General features: G+C 41.7%; 1 protein-coding gene across 2 annotated transcripts; it reads right to left on the bottom strand.

Moving 5' to 3' along the window:
* Nucleotides 1-8,889: 8,889 nt before the first annotated feature.
* On the bottom strand, nucleotides 8,890-16,804 carry LOC102228592 (charged multivesicular body protein 1b-like). 2 transcript variants are annotated; one of them, XM_005813579.2, is made up of 10 exons: nucleotides 16,660-16,804; nucleotides 16,171-16,268; nucleotides 15,943-16,089; nucleotides 13,082-13,150; nucleotides 12,012-12,119; nucleotides 11,907-11,950; nucleotides 11,726-11,798; nucleotides 9,306-9,511; nucleotides 9,091-9,196; nucleotides 8,890-8,995 (listed from the first exon to the last, which is right to left on the bottom strand). In XM_005813579.2, the coding sequence occupies exons 1-8, from the start codon at nucleotides 16,673-16,675 to the stop codon at nucleotides 9,464-9,466; spliced, it is 603 nt and encodes a 200-aa protein (XP_005813636.1). In that variant the 5' UTR covers nucleotides 16,676-16,804; the 3' UTR covers nucleotides 8,890-8,995; nucleotides 9,091-9,196; nucleotides 9,306-9,463. The 2 variants fall into 2 exon arrangements, with proteins under 2 accessions (XP_005813636.1, XP_023184645.1); XM_023328877.1 differs by lacking the exon at nucleotides 13,082-13,150.
* Between the last annotated feature and the right edge of the window lie 901 nt (nucleotides 16,805-17,705).

Below are 17,705 nucleotides of genomic sequence, written 5' to 3'. Positions count from 1 at the left end.
CTCGGCGCTGAGAAACGTTAAATTGGACATTTAATGACTTTGTGACCGACCGATATGTGCAACTCCTCCATGCACTCATTGGCTGCTTCTCTTATGCTTAATAAAAACTTTGTCTTGACGGGAGCCTTTTAAAATGTAAAATGATTTGGACTGAGCAAACATTGTAGAACATTGTTTTATGATCTAATCCTGCTTAATATTGACCAGTCTGGTGTGTTTAGGGGGCTGAAGCGAAGGGAGCTGAATACAAATGCAGGCCACACTTTTCAGATTTGTGAAAACCATTTACAGTCTTGCGTTATTCATCCTCCACTTCACAGCTTGAATTTCAACCTTAATTGAGGAACGGTGGATTAACACTTTGGCGAGGCGCTCAGTGTATTAACAAACGTCCTGGAGGAGAGAGGAGTGTGTTTCTGCGTGTTTGTACACATGAAAACGTGTGTGTGTTGTCGGGTTTCCTCTAAGCGAGCGATCCATCCGGCCCTCAAACCAACGCCATTCATCAGACGACGTGCTAATCGCCCCAGCAGCTCTGTGGCTCCCAGTTCTGTCAACAACAGCCTCAGCCTGTCCGCGTCCGCACGTATTTCTTCTCCACATGTTCCCTTTTTTCCCCCATACTACCCTGAATATTTGTTTGTTTGTTTTTTAAATATGTAAAAAAAAAATAAAATAAAAATACTTACAACATGAGCCATAATGTCAAAACTTTTGCTTTACATAGTCAAGAGAGTGGGTGGAAGTATAAACCTGTCAATATTCCCATTCTAATCCATATTTATATAACAACTAAACCCATAGTTAGCATATGAAATCAACATAGCCTCTATTTAATTTTAATTATATGAATGAGCAATCATCAAACAACAAAACTAGCACCAACAATAATTGGATAATAATCTCGTATTTTATATCCAGCTATACTCATATGTTTGTTTATGTGTGTTGTAAACAGTTTTGGACATAAGTTCAATACTCAAATGATTCCACAGTTTGACTCCATTTTTCCCCCAGCAGTTCTAGATATTTTGATCAGTGACTCCGCCCTGAACTTATACATTTGCTTCTTAGTCTTAAAAGTGTTATCATTTTTATTATTTATGTTTTCAGGTAACTGTTAATTTTTGTCTTTGTAAAGTAACAGAGCTGTCTCTAATGTCACTGTGTCATTGAATTTCAATCATTTAGATTTTATAATATGCTTTTTATAAGTTATCGATTGCTCATGTTGTTCTTTGTGGAGCAGTTGCCCCAGGTGTCTCCACAACAACTTAAATAGGACCATTTGGACTGCAGGCTGCACTGAAAAAACAAAAAAACAAAAACAAAACAAAACAAAAAACCATCTCTAACTTCCGATAAAATACCGGCAGCTGTGGTGTCCAGAATTTTACCGTATAAACACGGTAAACAACTGCCGGTATTTTACCGTAAATTAAAAACTTTTTTTTTTTTTTTTTACAGTGTGGTTCCAGCGTTTCTTGTTGAGCTGAGATTACCCGGATCAATGGAGCTGGGCGTTTCAGCGGCTGGTTGAAGGCTGTCAGCACTCACCTCATGACCAACAAACACAACGCACACTCTGACCCGGGGCTGTCCATCACCTGCCAAACCGAACGGGACTTTTCAGTCCGCGCACGAGGGCGACCGACACCAGAAAAAAAAAAAAGACGCCGGCGCTGGTTTTGTTTAGGACAAACCTATAAATCAGCGCTTTCTGGAACAAGAGATGCGAGATATTCTTTTCCTCTTTGCCCCGATCTCTTGTCGGAGCGGATGGATCGCCCTCCCCCGCTTTCGCTTCCTGCGTATGACAGGTTATCACTCCTCCGTGGGGAGCGGAGGATAAGAAAGGAGAGTTGGGTGAGGGGTAGGGAGGTGATTGAGTGATGCGCCGCGGCTGATGTATCGGATGGCAGACGGAGGGATGGAGTGATGGAGCAGCAGGAGGAGGGAGGAGGGAGGAAAGAGTGATTTAGCGCAGACCTACACTCTCCTCTCTTCTTATCCCTGCCTCGGTGCTTTCATGTCTCAACCCCGGGTCAGATCCGCCCGCTGCCCCAGATGCTGCTGTCTGTCTGCGCTGCCCTCTACAGGATGTGCCCCTCTCACCCCCACCGCTGCTCATCTATACTCGTTTAATTGATTTCAGGGGAAAAAGAGAGAGAGAGAGAGAGAGAGAGAGAGAGAGAGAGAGAGAGAGAGAGAGAGAGAGAGAGAGAGAGAGAGAGAGAGAGAGAGAGAGAGAGAGAGAGAGAGAGAGAGCCCTCTTCCCCCACCCAGTGTTTCTGCACACACACACGCAGACAGCTTGCCAACAGCCAGGGCCCCCGGTGCGCACACACGTACACGCGGCTGACGCTGTGCGCTGTCAACGCTAATTCAATTTGAGACGCGGGAGTGTGACTAAACAGCAGACCCGCAGAGCGTTTTACCATATGCACCCCACACACGCTCACAACACGTCACTGTTCACTCTGACACGCACTGCTGTTGCCAAGAGTATTCACTCGTCGCCCGCCTTCGCGGGGCAGATTGACTTGATTGACATCACATTCTTACTTAATCCACTGACTTGAAGTTTGATATTGTAACAGAGGTGCATTTCTGAGGTCGGACGCTGATGCTGGACGAGAACTGCTAATCCATCTGGAAGGTGTTCTATCTGGTAGAGGCCAGGACGCTGGGCGCCAAGCTGAGGAACTTGCTTTGTGCATTGCTGTGCGCCAACCAACCCCAAAATGTTAGCATAAGGTTTGGAGCAACAAATGTTCCTAGCTATCTTATAGCCGTGCCCAACTCCTGAAAACAGTCCAACACCACAACCTGCAGATCAAAGTATCTGGCAAAATCTACCCTGACCATGGCCTTCCAACGCAGTTTTGTTTGCTTCACTGCTCCCTCTGGGCTTTCTTTAGCTGGAGGGAATCCACTGACTTGGATTCCCCCCAGTAGAATTTCTTCCTGGCCAATCAGTGAACAGAAAGAGAAGCCGATGACGATGACGTCGATGTTCTGCGATGCTTTAGTCTCAACCAGATCTAGAGAAACTCTTTTATGCGTTTATCTTTGGTCGCACTGCAACAGCGTCTTCACACAGGTCTGCCTAACAAATTGTCCAGCTGCACATGATGTTCTGACTAAAACCAGGAAGGTAGAGCACCTCACCCCAGATCTAAAGCCCCTACACTGGCTTCCTGTAGCTCAGACTGGACAACTGCTGTTTATAAATCACTGAACAGCTTAGCACCACAATACATTAAAGGTCTGCTGTTGTTTAATCAACCCTCCAGAAACTCCTGGTCTTCTGGTTCTGGGTCTGCTCTGCATTTCCAGAAGCAGAACCAGACATGGAGAAGCAGCATTCAGCTTCTACGCACCACAATTCTGGAACAAACTCCCAGAAAACCGCAAAACAGCTGAAACCCTGAGTGCCTTTATAGACTAAAATCCCGCCTGCTTGGAGCTGCTTCTGAAACACAACCAATGAAAAATTTAACGATGGCACTCGACTAAATGTGAATGTTTCAATTGTTCGCTGTGTTTTATGACGTTGTATTTTTGTGTTTTTATGATGGAAAGCACTTTGAAATGCCTGAATCATAAAATGTGCAATGCAAATACAATTTGATTGATTGATTGATTGATTGATTGATTGATTGATTGATTGTTTTAGAATTATAGCCTGCCTTTAGGTTTAGAAATGGTGGCAGAGGAAGTGAACAAAGCCGTTCAGTCTGTGTCTGCTACGCTACTAAACATTGAATTAACACGAACAGCCGCCCCGTTTGGATCAGCACGTCTTTGTTTACAGAACAGGTGATATCTGGTAAGCTTCATAGCATCGAACTGGCACATTACATTTGTCACGGTGAAACGTCAGCGACTGCGTAACATTTAGAACCTCAAAAGAATCCACGCCTCTAAAAAAGCCAGTTTTTCTCAAGAGGCAAGAGCAAAGACCCTCTGTAGGACAAAGGACTGGTTTCTGCCAGGCGAGGCAAACCCAGACTCTTCTCTTGGGCTACCAGGCAGATGCTACTTTCAAATCGTCTTTTCATTTTGTGATCTATAGGTGTTTTTGTTCCTAATGCCTTGGGATCAACCGAAAGGTCCCAACAGTCATCCCACCGACATTACACCCCTGATCTTTCCTGTTTGTTCGTGTTTCTAGGTTCACTCTGCACAGCGTGTGACGGTACAAAAACATTTGAAAGCCGAGAGTCCAAAGAACGCAAACAGTTCCACAGAAAGCTGGATGAGAAATCCCAAGTAAACGGCCGACTAAATGGAATACAACTCCAGGGTGGTTCACGACCAAAGCAAGACGTTTTAAGGAAGCAACAAGCAACAAAAGACGCTTCAGAAAATAAGCAAGGGAAGCAGGTATGACGGGAAACTCTGATAAAGAATGTCAACATGAGCAGAAATAAAGAAAACGAAACATGGAGCCAGAGATTCAGCTAGAGTGATTAATTATGACAGCTTTTGAAAAGATATTAACAGTCCGTCCTGATGGAGTTTAGATATGTAGAAAAATGATAAAACGCACCTTTTGAAAGACGCAACCGTTAAGCAGGCGCAAAATCATCATACATGTATGCATGTTTTACTTACATGCATGTAATACATACATGTACTGTATGTAAAACATGTATGTATCACATACATGTAATAAATACAAAAACATGGAAACATCAGCCAGTGTGGAAATAATCGACACAAATCGACATGTTGTGTTTCACTGGCAGAGTTACTGAAACAAATCAACTTCATTATTAAATGATTTCATATGACGGCGATTTAAAGGCTGTCTGGACGTTTGAAGGGAAGCTCCTCCAGAGTGATCTCCTGCTCCTGTCTGGACGTTGTCGTCTGTTTGAACATGTTTCCCCGACGTGAGCTGATGCAGCCTGCAGGTTAGATGGAAATGTGAGACTTGTGGCGAGACAAAGACTCGAGCAGTTAAGAGAGATGAGCCTGAGTGAGGTGTGCAGGCAGGCTGGACGGGGTTAACAGAGCGAGATCGTGTGTGTGTGTGTGGGTGTGGGTGTGTGTGTGTGTGTGTGTGTGTGAGCAGCACATTGGTTAAATCTTAATGAAGCGTGCTGTGGAGGGTAAGGATGGACAAGGCCAGCTGTATTCAGGTGTGTGTGTGTGACAGTAAAACTGAATTAAAGCAGCGTTAACACGTCTGACCGGGTACAATGGTCAAGAGGTGAGAGAGAGTGGAAACTGCAGGGAAGCCTCGGTCTGGAACAATTAGACACACACACACACCCACGCACCCACGCACACACACACACACACACACACACACACACACACACACACACACACACACACACACACACACACACACAGCAGCAACATATGGTGACTGAGGGCTGCAGTGATTGGTCACACATGCCCATGGACATGCGAGCAGAACCAATCAGCTGGGCTTCCTGTGTTTGACCTGACCCTTCCTGGCTGGTAATTGAATATTTTTTTTTAGTCGGGAGGCTGAGAGGTGGGAAGGGAGACAAGCAGCAGGAGGAGAAGAAGAAAATACAACCTCCTAACCTTATCTCATGAAACATTTCCTGCTTTTGCGGCAAAACTGAGCTCTTTCACCTAAAGACGTCAAAAATTATACAACAATTTAGGAATCTATTGAAGCGATTAAAAGAAATCTGAAATTCAAAAACAATGCTATTATTAATTAAAAAAAGACAATTTCTCTGACATGTAGCGGCTGAATTTGACTGGATCATTTCATTGTGAGTTAAATTCTGAATCCAGTTGGTTCTGATCTGCCTGGTTGTGCTGCTCTGACCCGAGGCGCCGCCCTCACTGTGACCCTGATCGGGAACGGGCCAGTACAGAAAAACAGTAGAGGAATTTGAACCAAAAATGACACCAAACCTTGGGGTGAAATCTTTTGTGAATTGGCTAAATAAATTAATAAATAGAGTCAAAATTAATTCCAGAAGGTGGAAATGTTGCACATATCTTCAAAAAATAAAGAAATTCCTAAATACGTTAGAAGCTGCAGGTGTGAGGCACAAATCTCCACTTTTCAGGCATTTCTAAAACTAAATTCCTCACAGATTAATATATTTGATTATTGAAATGACCCAAGTTTAATTCAATAAAATAAAATCACAACAAAGTGAAAACTGATAAGTCAGGTTGTAGCTTTTTTAACACAAGCAAGCTGCAACATTTTAGGGCATATTATTATAATGGTTATTATTATGATTATGACAAAAATAAAACAGGGCAATGCTCCACTGTTTGTTAGAGGTGGGCCGATTTTATCAATATTATCAATCTTGTTGATATTATCTATGCCGATAGTATCGATATCAGAACCAGATCGATACTTTAGTTTCAGATTCTGTGTTGAAATTTTATTTAATTTCTGTGCCGTAGTTTCTCGACTCTAACTTAAAAAACAAAAAGATTTCGCTCTGATTTAGTCTCAAATTATATATTTTTACACTTGTGGGAAAAATTGCACACGATTTGTTCTGTTTTTCTGTTTATTATTTTTACACGCTATTGATGTATTTTATATATATAAATTCGATCTAAAATTCAGTAACAGGTTTTAATGAAGCAATTAAAAGGAAGGACTACAAAAACATCAAAAGGTCAGAAGTTTGGTGATACAGAAAATTTAAAAAACAAAAAGTATCGGTATCGTTATTAGTATCGTTATTGGCAATACGGCCCGTGTATTCACTTTTTATTGGATCGATACCACAATATGAAGCATTACATCTTTAATTGGACCTTTAAAGACCATAACCAAATAAAAATTTGTCTCATTGTAGCCTAGCTGTGCACAGTGCGATCCAAATACGAAGCAAAAATAATTACAGTTCACAGAGAAAAGAATCTCCCTTCATTTTAAACAAACAAAACAAAAAACTTTTTCTTTTAAAGCTTGTTCCAGGAAACAAAACATAAATTTTCACAAAATTAACAACGTTTGAAACTCCTCTGAAATATCAACACATCGTTGGAAACACCTGAGAATAATTTGTCAATTGCAATTCTAATCGCTTTTGCCAAATTCACAATCTGTTACAACTGGTATTTGGTATCGGAATGAAAAGAAACAAAGCAACTTTTGGGTATTTAGAATATTAGGTTTGCATTTTCTTCCAGCTACTAAACCACAGACACGTGAAATATCACAACCTGTCACGGTTTAGCTGTACGTTTAGCTATGAACCAGTTATTCTTCTGTGATGAGCAACTTTTTTTTCTCCACCAGATTAGCGCGAACGCAGCGCCGGGACCATCGGCCCGACGGATCACTCCTGTCATCAAGAACCGGATTAAAGGCGTTAAAAGGAGCTACAGCGAGAGCCTCCTGGGCATCAACACCTGGATGACACTCACATACATGAGACAAAGAGTTTTTTTTGTGTGTTTTCTTTTACTCTTCCAGAAGCCGTCTCTGCGCACATCTGGCGAAAACATCCCCGGCACATGAGCTGGGACGAACGGAGCGGACGGAGAAATGGACTCTGACAGACTCCCCTCGCTTTGATCACGCTGAAACCCGAGAAGAAAGCCACAAAGGGTTAAAACAGACTCCAAACAACGAGCATCAAATACATTCTGTGGCTCTTACAGCAAAAAAAGAAAAGAAGAAGAAGAAGAAAAAAGGAGGGACGTGGAATTTTAATTTCATGTGATTTTAACTAAAGGCAGAAATGACTGACAGCTGTCGGATCACCGGAGGTCAGCTGCAGACAGGGACGAATGAGGACTTACACCGAGGACGTAAACTCATCAAAGTTTGGAGTAATGAGCCAAATGGAGGCCCATGTCAGCCTGATGGTGATTGTGGATGCAGTTAAGTGTGGGCTGATGATGATTGGGCGGGACACAAACAGGGTCAGAGGTGAACGGGCGTCAGTCAGGAGAAACTCGGCTGCTGCCGGAGCCCAAGCGCACAGATAGCCGTGTGCTTGGACGGCACCTGTAATCGCTCGCAGCTGAGACACGCTGAGCGTGTGTGTGTGTGTGTGTGCGTGTGTGTGTGTGTGTGTGTAATGGGGCGCTGGCATGCGAGCAGCAGAAGGCCACTTCCTCTTCAGGTGACACCTTTGACCTCTCATCTGTTCCGTGTTGGAGGAAGCAAAGAGGAGGAGGGAAAAGGATGGAAAACGAGAGGATGGAGAGCAGCTTTAAATGTATTTAAATTAATAAATAAGTGACATAACCGTACCCTCATACTTCCACCATCATATGTGGCTCTCACTAAGACAGCCCTCTGAAATCCTGAGTCAGTTTAACACCAGATGGAACAGAACAAACAAAAGTTTCACCAAACGTTTCACAGCCGGCCTTGGAAGTCTCCAGCGGCGGCCATCTTTGCTCAGTCTCTTTCTTCCTGTGGAGTCACGAACACTGACCTGACGGCTGCAGTTCACTAGATGTTGTTCTGAGTTTTTTTTGTTATGATTTCCTGAATGAGCCGTCGCTGCTCTCCTAGGCTCATGTTTGTTATGTGTCCTCTCCATAGGAGCTTCACCATATTATTTTGTTTTGTATTTTCCAGAATAAAGTTGAGACAGCAGAGATCCAAGGCCTTAGAAATGACTCTGTAACCGTCTTCAGGCAGACAGATATCAATATTCTTATCTGTTATTACATTTTCTTGTACTGGGTCATGATACGATGCTTTTTCATATCTTTTATCCCACTTCATGCTATCAGACGGGTTCTAATTCTACCCGGGTCGGGCGAGCAAAACCGAACTCCTCCGTCACACAAAATGTGGCTAATCACACTTAACTGTCTATTTCTCAGTGGAGGTGGGTCACTGTTTACATTTGTTGTTACATTTGGTGCTTTAGGAACAAACTAAACTGGCAACTTAACTGGTTTATAATTGAAATCTTTATAGGACAACTAATAAAAACACACACTGGTTACAGTAGCAGAGTCACAGTAAGAAGCAGAGAGGATCATCAGAAGTCTTCATATCCTAAAGGAAACACGATACAGGAAATGAATAAATACAATTTAAATACCTAAATATATAAATACATTTCAAAATGGTCATATGCGTTTTGTGCTTACCTTATAATCCACTTAGAATGAGGCATTAGCTGTTCACAATACAGCTCATCTTTCTCCACATCTTTCTCCACACTCATCCACGTATCGCTCGAAACAACAAAAAAGTCTTTTGTGACAACATGAAAAGTATTACGTGTTATTATTATTATTGTGATAATGTAAAGTATTATTATGAAGCTGTGCAGTAAGAAGCAGGACTGTTGTCATCCTCTTACCGTGCTCATTGTTGTTTTCCTCAAAAGAGAACAGAGTGTGTAGGTACATTGCTCTGTTTGCTATTTGGATTCTTCTCTTGTTTGTGTTCTGTTTCTTGCTTGTATTTCTGCCTGAGTTCTTCTTTCGGTTGCATCTCCTTTCATTTCTTCATCCGTCTCTACGACGCTTGGTCTCTCACCTTGGACAGTCTCTTGGAAAGCTCCTCCTGGTTAACAGAATTAAAGCAAAGCACTTTTAAAAAATATCCCGGTTCATAAATCTAAAGCAAGGATGATTTAAAATATCTCAACGAAGGTTACACACTCCTCTCACCCTCCAGCAAAGATTATTGAGTGTTAGCTGGCGAAAAACCACTGAAAGTCCCCACAGGATTACTAATGACTGGATCTTTAGAAAAGCCGGAGCTTGAAAGCCTCCGCGCTCTGTTCACGCTCCTGTTGCCACCGAATGTGGCACAGAGCTAAATGTGATTAAAAAATAAAAAAAAACAGAATGAGACACTCTTTTCTTTTCTTCCAAGGAATTTAAACAGAATGTTTGTGAAAATTTAACGCTGTGAAACCGTTCAGCCTTTTTCTCTTACTGCAAAAGGTGGAAAATATGCTTTTGTTACATATTTACCACCAGAGGAAAACTGTTATTCCAAGAGCAAACTAAGGCATAGCTTAGGTCCGCCAGGCCAGCAGGGGGCGCTCTTTAAATTCTTCTACAGCATTCATCTGTTCTTGTTTAAAAGCTGCTGCCATCATTTCTACTGATTTATTAGTATTAATAATTATTAATATTGATTCTAACTTGTTAACTCCATGCAAGAGTATTCACCCCATTTGAACTCAGAATGTGAAACTGGTTTGCAATTTGTTACTTTAAAACCACAAACATCAAAGCTTTTAATGTGATAGATCAACATAAAGTGGCACATTGTAAACTTCTAGTTTATGATCTTGTTATAAACTATCTAGTTTATATACTTTGGATCAACATTATTAGATACTTTTTTCTTCTTTTGCTCCTTCCTTTGGTTTGTTATTTTGTTTGTATTTCCTTTTAATTCATGTAAAGCACTTTGAATTACCTTGTTGCTGAAAATGGGCTATACAAATAAAATGACCTTACCTTCCACTGGTAAAGAAAAGAGCTTTTCATGTCACCTTTTTAAAAAAAAAAAAATAAGTATGGAACATATCTGTATTCACCCTGCCAGGTCAATACTTTACAGCCAGTGGAACTACAACTTTTTCATCACTTTTAATGAATTATTGACTTACAAAAGCTCCTATATCGTCCTCAAAGCTACTTCTACGTTAGGTTTGTGTTGTTTTCAAGCCACTACAAAGTAGACTAAAATAACTTGGTAAGATTTTGTGTTTCTGCAGTGATTAACAGCCTTCAGGAGGCAAAACAGTCAATCTGAATCAGCTGCGACAATGAGCTGATGGCAAACTGCAAACGGGACTCCCTCGGGACCTTTTTTTTTTTCTTCTTCTTGCCAGTCTACCATAAAAGCCAGACTGTGAAATGTATGAGTAACAGTTGTCCTGTCAGCAGATTCTGCATAAAATCTGCAGCTTTTCCTGGCGTCACCATAGGTTTGCTCCTGGCTGATTAAAACGCTGCAGAGATCCAACAAATCCATTCTTATTCAGCGTAAAGTGAAAGACATTTCATGACTATTTTATTCAGCAAGTTATGTTTAAAATACAGATCAGTATATTACCAGAACGTCTGCAAGAGATATGGCTTAGAAGGAACAGCATTTATAATTTGACAAGATCGTAGATAAAAAAATAAATAAATAAATAAAAAAAAATCTGAACTAAACAAATTGAACTTTGCATTTCTGTTTATGGATCAAATCTGTCTAAAAAATATTTTAAAGATATATTTTTACTTTAAAATAAAATAAAATCTAATATCCTATCAAGGTAGATAATAAGAGTTTTTTCCTCAAACTACTCCTTTTCATTCAAAACTTTTCTTTATTTGAACATGTCACATGTTCATTTTAAACTGTAAATGAATGAAATGAACAAGTAATTTAATAAACTTTGTAGACTTTCATTTGGAAAGTATAGTAAAACCTTATAAAACAATCATGCGCTACAGAAACTGTGTTTGGTGTCAATTTCAAACAAAACTTCGGTCGGCTACAAAAACTCTGTGCAGCGCGAAACCCCCGATAAAAAGTGGTAGAAGAAGAAATAATTAAATGTGTTCCCCTTCATGTGGAAGGGGGAAAACATTTCCCCTTCCACATGAAGGGGAAATGTAGCAGCTTGATAGGTCAAGCTGCTGTTGTGGCAGCTTGACCTATCAGCTTGCCACAATAGGTCAAGCTGATTATCCATAGAGCTGTAGCCAAGCGTATTCGTGGAAAGTTGAGTGGACGGAAGAACTGTGGTGGGAAAAGTTGCGCTACCTGCTCGGCTGAAGCCACAGTGGAAGCCACGGGGGAGGTCTGTCCAGGAGGAAGCGCCACGCTGAGATCCAACCTTAACAGAGACAAACATGGTTTCACAGGAGGGCAAATGTGAGAAAATAAACTCCGCCTGCACCACAGACGGCTCTAATGTCAGCTACGGACCAACCGAGGACCTTACCCCGCTTCGTCAGCCATCTCTCGCAGAAGCGTGTCCACTTCGTTCTGCAGACAAAGACATCAAATCATGACCCGTCGGCAGTTTGGGAACTAACGAGGTGGTTACCTGAGGCGTGGTGAGCGTGGACGTGCTGCCCATGGTGTCTTCCATGAGCACCGTCTGCACGTCCAACGTCTCAAAGTGCCTCTCGAACTGGTTCATCAGGGCCGAGATCTGAGCAGAAGGACCAAAAAAAAAAAGTTAAGCTCACACAGACGCATGACAAACAAACAGACAGGTTTCAGCTTTTTTCCGATACTGCTGGTAACTACGGCTCACAGTTGATAAAAACCAAAATTATTTGAACGTGTTGTAGCCCAGGAAACATGGAGGAAGAAGGCTGACTTGACAGCTTTCCAGCGGTCACTGACACGCTCCACGAGCAGGGAAAGCCACGACAGGTCACAGAGGGGCTGCGTCCAGATATATTCATAGAAAGGTTTAGCGGGAGGAAGTAGTGTGGTGGCAAAAACAGGGATAACTGCAGCCTGGAGAGGATTGCCAAGCAAAGTATATTTAAAAAGAATTGAGGGCAGCTTCATGGACGAAGGCCGGAGCGACAAGTCCTCTTTTCAGATGAAAGTAAACTTTACGTTTCATTGAGAAAAGATGTGGAGAGGCGAAGAATAAACGCCACTTGAAGAGGGAAGTTTCCACAGTCGGTGATTAGTCAGGGTGCCATGTCATCTGCTTCTTGTTGGTTCTCTGGCTTTTCTACCACTGCCATTTAGCAGGACATTTTAGAGCTCTTCATGTTTCCTTTTGCTAAAAATCTTCATGAAGATGCTGATTTTAATTTCCAGTGGGCCTTAGTACCTGGCCGACACTGCTACAGATACCAACAGCTGCTTCAGTGATCAAGGTAGCTCTGGACTTGATTGGCCAGCAGTGATCCCCACCGTGCCGCGCAGACGCAGTATTGAAGGCTATTACGGACAATATTTCTTTTTTTTTTTTATTGGTCGTGTGCAATGTTTTATTCTTCTGAGAAACGTTTTATTATCTGCAAGCCATAATAATAAAACATTAACAGAAAGAAACACTTCAAAAACGGTGTCTCTGCGTTTGTGAAAAGGTTATTTAAATTTGTTTCACTTTCTAAGCTTTTTTTTTTATCTATTTGGATCTCTGTTTACCTTTTCCAAATTCATGCTTTTCAGCGTCGCGTCCATCGATTTAAAAACTGCTGACATGGATTTAGTGACCTGGGTGGGAAAATACACAACACAGAAAGCTGGTTGTTGTGGAGAGAAAAAAAAACTGAACACAAATACGTGCAAATAATAATAAAAAGAAACCACGAGAACGATTCCTCCTGACGCAACAAACCTAGAAGTGCTGTATCTGCCTCTGTCCACTAGGGGTCCCTTTAACTCTTCTATCCAGGCGCCTTATCACGCTTAGCGCCTCTTATTCTGAAAGCCTCCTTAAAAGCTCGAGGATTACGGATTAATATGATGAAAATGAGCCCAGTCTCGGCTGAATGAGGCGCTCTGAATGGTTTTATGACTGATGCCTTCGTGCGCCTGCTTAAGGAGAGGCGGCGATGAGCAGAGCCTCTCGGAGGAGGTGGGCTTCAGCTACACAAGCTCACACCCTCCAACTGTCTCTGCAGACATTATTAAATAGGATCATTTCTATAAAATGGCGCCTCCGCTATAGAAAACTTCAATTAAAGCAATTTTGAAAGAGGCCACCTCTCCTAAAGTGCGACGAGCTAATTGCATATGGCCTGAAGCACATCTAATGACATTATGTAATTGCTGTCTTTTTGTATGCCTGTCTGCTAGCCTTTTTATTTATGCTTACTCGGGAAATGGATCATTTTTCTGTGAAAAAAAAAGGGGGGGGGGGGGGGGGGGGCTTCAGAGCAAACACTGAACTCTATATGCTCAGTAAATTAAGAACTATATAAAGAACTCACATCTTAAGATATAGACTTTTAGTTATTGCAGGAGGTTTAATTGGTGGTTTTTAATTGGGCCTGCATGGCTGCTTGTCTCATGGTTCTATGATGAAGTGGCAACCTATCTGAAGTTTATTTCTCACCCAGTTAGCTCAGTTAGATGCATTTGTACGAGCGTCTGATTTAAGTTCTTTTGTACGTGGCTAAAGAAGAACTATGAAATATTTTTGAGCAATAGCTCTGTTTTCCGGAGAGCGTGTGAGTCACTCTGAAGATACACGGCCTTGGGAAAGTATTCATGTCTATTGAAATTCTTCAGATTTTGTCATCACACAACCACAAACGTCAACGTACGAGATGCAGCGAATACACTTCAGTATTTCACAACATCAAACTAATTTAAATATTAGTCACAAACAAGGGCAAGCAAACACAAAGTGCAGTTTTTAAATGAAGATGTCTATTATTAAGGGAGGAAAAGATCCACACCTACATTGCCCTGTGTGAAAGTGTTAAAACATAACTTAAAGGGCCAGAATGATGTGTTTTCCAGCCACATAGTGACATTTTATAGCATAATCAAGTAACTATGTTACTTTCAGTTGTCATAAAAACGCAATATACATCAGATACAACTTAAAAGAAATTTTACTTCCTAATTTAGCCTCTTGAAATTGGGCCTCTGTCTCTATAAAAGCTCCTGCTCTTTCTGAAATTCTGCTTTTAGGAAGTCATCACAACCTGGCTGCTCTATTCCCCCTTCAACAACGTTTTTACCAGCGTTGCTCTGAGAAGCAGCTCCTATGATGAGCTCAGCTGATGCTCAGTTCCACAAGGGGTTTGCTAATTGCTGCTGGCTAGTCTGTAGGAGCTGAGTGGGACTGCTCTCTGCGGTGGAAGCTCAAAAACTGCAGCTTTGAGGAGGAGCTCCATCTCGAAGGCGGAGCTAGGTCCAACCAGGCGATTTGCACAGCTGAATGGTTGCCACGGAGACTAAAGGATTTCTCAAACATGCATGAAAGAATCAAAGAAACGTTCCAGGTATGTTTTTGATGAGGGACTAAAATTATGGTAAGAATTTCAGCTCATAAAAGTCAATTTTGCATAATACTACCCCTTTAAAAATGTGTGTTCATGCAAAACATCATGTGTGACAGGAAACTACATCCTGGACAAATGTTCCCTACTGAGAAAGATGGTGGTGGTACTACCTCACATGCCCAGAGTTCATGGGAAGAGAGACGGAGGAAAACACAGGAAGATCCTGGAAGAAAACATGTCATAGGCTCAGAATGCCTTTGCCTTCAGCAGGATAACGTCCCTAATCAGCCAGAACTTCACCGAGATGGATTAAATGCTTGGCCTAGTCAAGTCCCAGACTTAAATCTAATTTACAATTTGAGACAAAACTTGAAAATCTATGTCAACATAAGCTCCCCATTCAAACTATGTTTGAGATGTTTAAAAAATAGGAATGGGCAAAAATGTCCAGTTTACAAAACTTTTGCTAAGCTGGTTGAGGAAGCAGGACGTTCTCCAAAGTACTGACTCACTTCTCAGATTATTACAGTTGTCCTTGAATTCACATGTATGCTGAACTTCGTGTTGGTCTATCACAAAATCCGGACAAAATAAACGAATCATTATGGTCGTCAGGGCCGGATTTACAAGGATTTGGGCCCCTAGGCTGGAGGCAGTTTAGTAGATTTTAGTAGATATTGCCCTATCTACTAAATTATTTTACATTCCCCCTCCAATACACCAGATGCTCCACAAAAAACTGTACTATAACTTCATAATTTCAAAATACTTGAGTATTGTTTATATTCATAAGCGCCTCATATGGGTCTATGTTTTGCAAAACACGGCCTTCGTTAAAAAAAAAAAAAAAAAAGAAACTAAAAATCTGCGTTGGTTGTGGGATACTGCCGCTGGCCCAGATGGTGGTACTGTGACAAAATCTGACACGTTCATGGGGGCTGATGAATACTTCAGAAAGACACAACGGGAGTCGCGCTATACTCACAGAAAAGAGATAACATCTGTTTTTATGTAAAACCACCGCTCATTTGCAAGGAAAACAGAGAAAACCTGGTTCATAGTGACAGCAGTCTGGACCCTAGAGGCCACAGCGTCCACTCGGGCACTCGTCCTCAGTAAGTTAATGGACTGGTGCTTCTGACGGATGGCGTTCTCTGCATGGATCCTAGCTGCCTCCGTGTTACCCTTCTGGATAGCCTAAGAAACAACGAGGCACATTTACTTCCAACAAAGGCTCCAGCTGTACTGCAGCCTGTCATCTGTTAGACACAAACCAACCTTCTTTGCTTTCGCCTTTTCTGCCTTCTCCTCTTTGTCACATTTCTTAGAGTTGTGCTGCAGCTCCTTGGCAGCAATCTTGAGGTTAAACAAGTGTTCTTGTGAAAGCTAGTCAAGGGACAGTTTATGACAATATTCCGGTTATAGTGGAAATGATGGTTTCACTGACGCAACGGTGGAACATGTGGCAAATTAAAGCCAGGTCACTGCAGGCGAGAGAAGGGTGTGTTTTTTTTTAACCTCCCTTTTCTTTTTGAGAAGCTAGTCAAAAATTAACCAGTCATTAAACATCTCGGCAACAACACCGCGAGCGGGCAGCTGTCACTGTTTTCCTTTCGCCGTTCAATGACGGAACAGGGGCGGAGTTACGAGGAGCGAGTACGGCAGCGCTAGCTAGGGACCAAACACGGTTTACGGCTAGCAACGGTTGCTACAGTGTAAATGTGCGAGTGTTCCGCGGTGGGCGACAAACGCACACAGAAAGGATACTCTCCATGTTCGGCATGGTGTGGGTGGCTTTCTGGGACGAGTTAGGTGCTGTTCAAAAAAAAAAAAGAGACAAAGAGTCATTCAGTCAAGAGCTGGCTTGTTTTGATTTTTTTTGTGTGTGTGCAAGTGTAACGGGAGGGTGCGCTTGTTCTCACTTCCGCATTTGTTTATGTTCGACGAAGCGGCAGTTTAATGATACAAAGTAAACCTAAGACTTCTCTTTTTTTGGGTTTTCTTTATAGCTATCATTTAAAAAAAAAGTAATTATGATGTTTTAGTGCAAGCTTAAAGTCGTCTTCAGTTAATTTAATCTGTAATATTATTTTTGACGTGTCGTTCGGCGTCACATTGATTTGTAAATATGGTTTCATTATGCAAAAATTCCCGCAGTTTCATTATAAAATAGAATAGAACATACTATTTTGATCCCAAAGGGGAAATTGCTTAATTATGATTGATTACATTTTATTCCAACTATCTGAATTAAATAATCTTAGAATATTTCGCTATTTATTTTGTTTTAGTTTCAGAGATTCCTCCTTGATTGACGTCTCCTCTGTTGTGTATTTTTCTTTTTTGTTTTCTTTTTATGCTCCTTATTGCATTTTCGCACAGTAAATAGAGCTTTGTCTTACAGACTATATTTTCTCGATTTTATTTTCAAGATTTCATTTGACTTTTACTTTCCTGATGCCGGGATGCGCTGGGACCGACCAGATCCCAGTACGACGTGCTGGAAAACGTTGGGTGAGCTATCTTCACCCGCCATTATCTTTGGATGAAATTGCCGCTGCCTCTGCCAACATTTCACCGTCGTCACACATGATCACGATCTGCACGACGTGCTCGCGCCCTCTACGTCACGACTGTTCGAGAAGTGGACAGGCGCGCGTGTCCAAAGTTCTATGGCGTCTAAAAATAGTTTATAACCGGCATCGGTAGGTTGTGGGACATGTCTAGTGACGTCATCAGTGCTTTTTTTTGTGAGGGAGTAAATTGACCTTTTCTACAAAGCTGCTTTGATGTTTCCGTGCGTGTGTGTGTGT

This window comes from Xiphophorus maculatus, chromosome 23 (assembly GCF_002775205.1).
Source record: "Xiphophorus maculatus strain JP 163 A chromosome 23, X_maculatus-5.0-male, whole genome shotgun sequence".
Lineage (NCBI taxonomy): Eukaryota > Metazoa > Chordata > Actinopteri > Cyprinodontiformes > Poeciliidae > Xiphophorus > Xiphophorus maculatus.
This window is presented reverse-complemented; position numbering and strand designations above follow the sequence as displayed.